Genomic DNA, 5,866 nt, shown 5'->3' with positions numbered 1-5,866 from the left:
AAGTTGGTTCGGTGAACCGACTTACTCCTTTACGTGTTATATTTGAGCTAACTTGTTGTGCAGGAAGGAAAAGCCCGACGAAAGCTAACTCCGGACGAAAAACCTATTTTTCGGGTCTGGAGTCGACCCAGATGAGCTCTGGAGTCGACTCCAGCCGAATCAGCACGATTCCGGAAGTCAGCGCGTCAAGGTCTCCGCCAGATCAGCCTGGAGTCGACCCAGGAGAGCTTCTGAGTCGACTCAGGTCAAAAAGTTATCGCCGCTGCCGCCACCGCGACTGGAGTCGACCCAGAACGGGATCAGAGTCGACTCAGGAGGGATAAGCGACGAAGCTGATAAAGTTTTATCTGCCACATCAGCTGGAGTCGACCCAGATTGCGATCTGAGTCGACCCAGGCCGGCTATATAAGCCCTCCGCGAGCAGCAGCCGAGCAATTCAATTCCAACGCTTCCAAACTCCGTTCCCGCGACTCCCGAGCCTTCCAACTTCGACGTCGGTGCTGTGCCTGCCTCAAGCAACTGTTCTTGACACCGAAACGCCGAATTCAACTTCCGGGGAGCGAACGTTTGGTAACATTTGTACTTCAATTCATATTAATATTGTAATCGGTTTTGTACTCGAATTTTCGATACACTTGCTGCCGGACAGGGGCAAGTGAGTTAGTGAATTGCCCAACGTAAACGGTCAAGGACCGTGGGCCTTGGAGTAGCAGCGTTGCGCTGTGAACCAAGTAAAAACAAACTGTGTCCTTTACTTTACTGCACTTCCTTTCTGTACTCGGTGTTTTATTTGCTTCCGCTTTCGCACTCAAGTTTCTACGAAAAATCGAAAAGCGTGCAAACACGCTATTCACCCCCCCCCCTCTAGCGTGTTTTCGATCCTACAATTGGTATCAGAGCGGGGGTTCTTGAAAACAGTGCAACCACTGATTCAAGACGTTTTTTCGTATTTTCTTTTCGCTTATTTTTTATTCTTCTCCCGCACTACTAATCCAAGACCAAGTCTTGGAATTCTCTTTCTTTTGTTTTCTTGTGTGCATATATCAATGGCCCAACAAGAAGGCTCGAGCACCGCACGACCACCGCTGTTTTCCGGTGACGACTTTCCATACTGGAAAACCAGAATGGAATGTCACCTGAAAACACAAGTAGAGATGTGGATCATCATCCAGACGGGATTCACAATCCCAACTGGCAATGATGGAAAACCACTCTCCTGCGAGCTCTGGGATACCGCCACCATGAAGAAAATTGAGGCAGACGCAAAAGCCACCCAGACGCTCCAATGCGGACTAACCAAAGAGGAACTAAACCGAGTCGGGCCGATCAGCAGTGCCAAAGAGCTGTGGAACAAGCTAATCGAACTTCACGAAGGCACCTCCGACACCAAGGTAAGCAAGCGTGATTTATTGATAAATAAATTATATAACATAAAAATGCTAGAAGGAGAGTCGGCAAGCGGTCTACATGCAAGAATCAAAGACATCCTCAACGGCCTGCACTCAATAGGAGAACGAGTCGACAATCGCGACATCATAAGGTACGCACTTAAGGCATTTCCCCGGAATACCTTATGGGCATCAATGGTAGATGCCTATAAAGTTTCCAGGGACCTTAATAAAATTAAGTTAGATGAATTATTTTCTGAATTTGAATTACACGAACAGTCTAATACGGAAGTGCAGGAGAAAGGTATCGCTCTAATTGCAGGTTCCGAGCCAAGGAGACGAAAAGCATCGGAAGAATCAGAATCATCGGACACCGACGGGAACGAGGACGTCACAACCGAACTAGTAAATCTAGTTCGCAAGATGTTCCGGAATAAACGGGGAGTTCGCCGATCGGAGGTCAAGAAGGTTGTAAACGCATCGAAGCAGCCAATGACCGGAAAAGAAGATTCGAAGTGCTACGGCTGCGGACGAAAGGGGCATTTCATTGCCGACTGCCCGCGGAAGGACCAAAAGAAAAAACGGAAAGTCCTCAAGGCGACGTGGGACGAGTCATCATCCGAGGAGTCGGACGAAGAACCAACGAAGAGCTTCCTCGCGCTTCCGGCTCAAAACGATCCAGACGAAAGCGACTACGACTCGGACGACGAAAGCCACGGATCCGTATCCGTTTCCGAAGGTTCGAAACCCACTGTAAGTCGTCATAGATTATTTTCGATAATAATTAGTTTAAGTAAAAAATTAGCCAAGTCCGAGGCCGTGGGTGAATCGCTCCGAGAGGAGATAGCACTCCTCAAAGAGAAAGTCACCCCTGAGTCACCGACTACGACCGATTCGGTTGAGGATTCGACTCGAGCTAAAATCGAGGAAGAAAATGTTCAACTGAAAGCGCAAGTCGGTGAACTCAGACGATCGCTTGAAAAATTCACCTCCGGGTCCAAGTATCTGGACATGATGCTTGGATCGCAGAAGGCTGGATACAACCGATCGGGCATCGGATACGCGGCTAAACAAAGATCATTCATAGCACTCACACGTAGAAACCGAACACGAGTCCAAGCGTGGGTTCCGAAGTCCCGACTGGTTAACCCAGTCAGACCGAACCAATTCTTGGTTCCCAAGGACTTGGTTCGACCAATCAAGGGGCACGATCCCGGGGGAACCAAAACAACTTGCTTGATTTCCTGCATAACTTAGATTTATTTTCCTGCATTAGACAACAAAAATGACTTTCCGCAGCGCACAAATATGCTATCCGCAGCGCACATCGCACGCTGCACAGTTGCAAGCTGTTAAAAGTCATTAGGCATCCGCAGCGCGCAATGTACACCGCGGATGATCGCATCCGCAGCGCACAATGCGCGCTGCGGATGTGAGCTTCCGCAGCGCGCAATGCGCGCCGCGGATGTGAGCTTCCACAGCACGCAATGTACGCTGCGAATGTGATCAATCGCAGCGCGCAATGTACGCTGCGAATGTGATCAATCGCAGCGCGCAATGTGCGCTATGGATAAAATAAAATAATTAAACCATTCAAATCACAATTATAAACTCAAAATCAAATAATTAATAACATAAATACCACACACAAATACCATATAAAATTACACATTTATAATCCAACAATTATATATAACATTCACATTTTTTTCACCCATGAAAATAATTTGTTCCTCAATCTTATCCCTTTTCTTTAGGGTACATCAAAATAGTGTTGTATACAAAAGTATTAGTCCACATCTTTTACCAGTAGTAACAAGAGTCATTTGCATAATATATCACTTGGGCATCATATCTGGAGAAGCAATTAACTTGTCGAAATCCATAAATCCACCTTCCTCGACAGTGCTTGATTGAGAGAACTCGTGTCCTTGTTCTTGTCCATTAAGCTTGTACTCAACAGTGAATTCTATGTGGTAGAAATAAAAATCATAGTTGCAATAGTAAATCATTAGTTAAATGTTTTGTGGTTAATAATCAGCAATTCATAATACAGGTGATGATGATTTCATGATCATGATGCCAGACCTCGGTGACAAAGCTTATAGAAAGTCCTCCTTTGCCTGCTCTTGCAGTTCGTCCAACACGATGAACATAGTCCCTTGCATACCTTCAGAATTGAAAATACCAATAAGTAGGAATGACATCAAACAGTTAGAGGATCCAAGAAAATCTAAAGTTTGTTCATCTACTTGGGAATGTCATAGTTGATTATGAGATCAACTGTTGGAATATCCAAACCACGGCTTGCTACATCAGTGGCAAGCAAAATAGGAACTTGACCAGATTTAAACTGACTTAATGCAGAAAGTCTCAGTTTTTGGGCCTTGTGAGAGTGCAGAGCCACTGCGGACTGGTCCAATTCTTCCAGGAGCACACTCAGAAGGTGACAACTTCTGCATGCACATAACCAAGAGTTAATAGTGTCCCTAGCTTAAAAAAGAAGGATTCTCGCATTAGATGTCTCTTCCAAAATACATAAAGTGCTTCAAGCCAAACAGGAGAGATACGATAGGTTATTGTTTGCAAAAAAAATGCCAACTGATGGGAAAGAGAATCCATAAATAAACAATTTCATGTTGATAGATAGTATATGAAAGTCTATTTGATGCACAGTCCGAGTATGTCTACCAGATGAATGGACTCTAGTGCTCAGTCCTACTATGTATCTTCTAAAACACATAAAAGGCTTTAACCCATAAAGGTATGGATATAATAAATTATGTTCGCAAAAAATTTCCAATTGATGCGTGAGTAAAATTATATAATAAGCAATGTCAAGTTCTTAAATGGTATAAGAAATTTTCTTTGATGCTCAGATGTACTATGTCTACCAGATGAACAAATTCTAGTGCTTGTATAGGCCTGACAGATAGTCATTGCTCCATTTTCAGGGAAACACTTTCATGATAACCAGTAAAAAGCCAGAGGCAGCAATGCTGGTAATAACATCGAAACTAGAAGATTATCTTTGATGAATACAAACTGTTGCTAAGGAATGAAATAGTGAAGATATTGAAAAGCATTATGGGTAAGTGAAGTATTGTCTTAAATAATATAGCATCAGATTTTATCACATTGTTTGTTACCAAAATAACCATATTAAGATATATTCCTATTTCCCAATGATTGTAGTGCTTTAAATAGACAACAGAAAATGAATGAAGCAAAATAGAAGAACAAAATGTTTTTGAAATCACTAGGTGCATTGCATATGCATTACTTAGGTGTGTTTGAGAGCACTTTTAAAGCATCTTTGAGTGCAAGTGGGGTGTTGGGAAGTGTATACTCAAAAGAATACTTTATCAAAGCCCCACCTTCCTAAAGATATTCTCCAAATGCTGGCACGGAAGCGAAAACTACTTTAGAAAAGCAAATTATAGATTACCATGAAAGTTAGTATAAGACATTTTAGAATATATAATCAATTAAATAATGTTAAATTAGCTTCCATATCTTAGTGAATATTAACACATTCATGTTTCACTTGAATTGATTTCACATCATAACAAAACCAACATAAGATGTATCTCCAGTTTTCAAGATTAGATGAACAATTACAATATACCAAATGAAAGACTATTCTGATCAAAACGTCCAACTACAAACATACCTGCAAGTGGAAACAAATACCATGACTGATCGGATATTTCTCTCCTCCATTCTCGACAAAATGTGAAACAGGTACACATCCTTAAGATTCTTGGGAGTGATAACAAACTGTTGTTCTAAAGAATCAACTGTTTTAAATCTTTCATATCCCTCGTAAAAGTATGACCTATTTCCAGATATTTGAAGCAAGGCCTGTAAATTACTGGTCATAGTTGCAGAAAACAAAAGTGTTCACCGACTCTTAGGCAGAAATTTAAATATAACCCGAAGTTCCTCCTCAAAGCCAACATCCAATACTCGGTCTGCCTCGTCCAAAACTAGAAACTGAAAGAGAAGAAATAAGACACATAAATATCATAAATCTTGAAACTTTAATGCTCAGAAAGCAGACAATAAGAAGTGATATAGAAGTTTTAACAAACTAAACATACAAAGGATGAGAAGCTTTGTTTAACGCAAGAGAAAAAAAACAATTTCCAGTCATACTTTTGTTCACATCTCCACCAGACAATCACATACTTTGTTTTTATGATGCTTCTCAAAAAAATCAAATGAACATATCTTTCTAAAGAGTTACCATGTAAACGTAGGTCATAAGTTGATAAGACCAAGATTACTAAATAGTTGGGGCAAGAAGGAAAAAATGAAATTTTATCTCCCTACTAGGTTTCAACTCATTGCAGCGACTCAAACTGAAATTCTTTCCAAGACAGCTAGTCATGCTAACTTAAGTTAGAAATAAAAAATTTAATGGTGCTCTGCTCAACCTCAAAGCTCGGCGCTTGTAGTTGATGCGCGGACGAGAT

General features: G+C 41.6%; 1 protein-coding gene across 1 annotated transcript; it reads right to left on the bottom strand.

Annotated features, from left to right (window-relative positions):
* Positions 1–3,255: 3,255 nt before the first annotated feature.
* LOC141827209 (DEAD-box ATP-dependent RNA helicase 36-like) lies at positions 3,256–5,270 on the bottom strand. The gene is made up of 4 exons (XM_074714448.1): positions 5,062–5,270; positions 3,641–3,844; positions 3,477–3,558; positions 3,256–3,357 (listed from the first exon to the last, which is right to left on the bottom strand). Exons 1-4 carry the CDS (start codon positions 5,268–5,270, stop codon positions 3,256–3,258), a joined length of 597 nt encoding a protein of 198 aa, XP_074570549.1.
* Between the last annotated feature and the right edge of the window lie 596 nt (positions 5,271–5,866).

Source organism: Curcuma longa, chromosome 4 (genome assembly GCF_044706935.1).
Source record: "Curcuma longa cultivar G26 ecotype Majalengka, Jawa Barat chromosome 4, ITB_CL_G26_1.1, whole genome shotgun sequence".
NCBI lineage: Eukaryota > Viridiplantae > Streptophyta > Magnoliopsida > Zingiberales > Zingiberaceae > Curcuma > Curcuma longa.
The sequence above is the reverse complement of the archived record's forward strand: the minus strand, read 5'-3'. Positions and strand labels throughout refer to the sequence as shown.

Excerpts from the sequence above, each read along its gene's own strand:
- LOC141827209 (XM_074714448.1), bottom strand. The coding sequence starts at position 5,270 with ATGACCAGTAATTTACAGGCCTTGCTTCAAATATCTGGAAATAGGTCA. Across the intron at positions 3,559-3,640 it reads ATCAACTATGACATTCCCAA|GTATGCAAGGGACTATGTTC; the intron begins GTAGATGAACAA and ends TCAATTCTGAAG. Across the intron at positions 3,358-3,476 it reads CTATAAGCTTTGTCACCGAG|AATTCACTGTTGAGTACAAG; the intron begins GTCTGGCATCAT and ends TCTACCACATAG.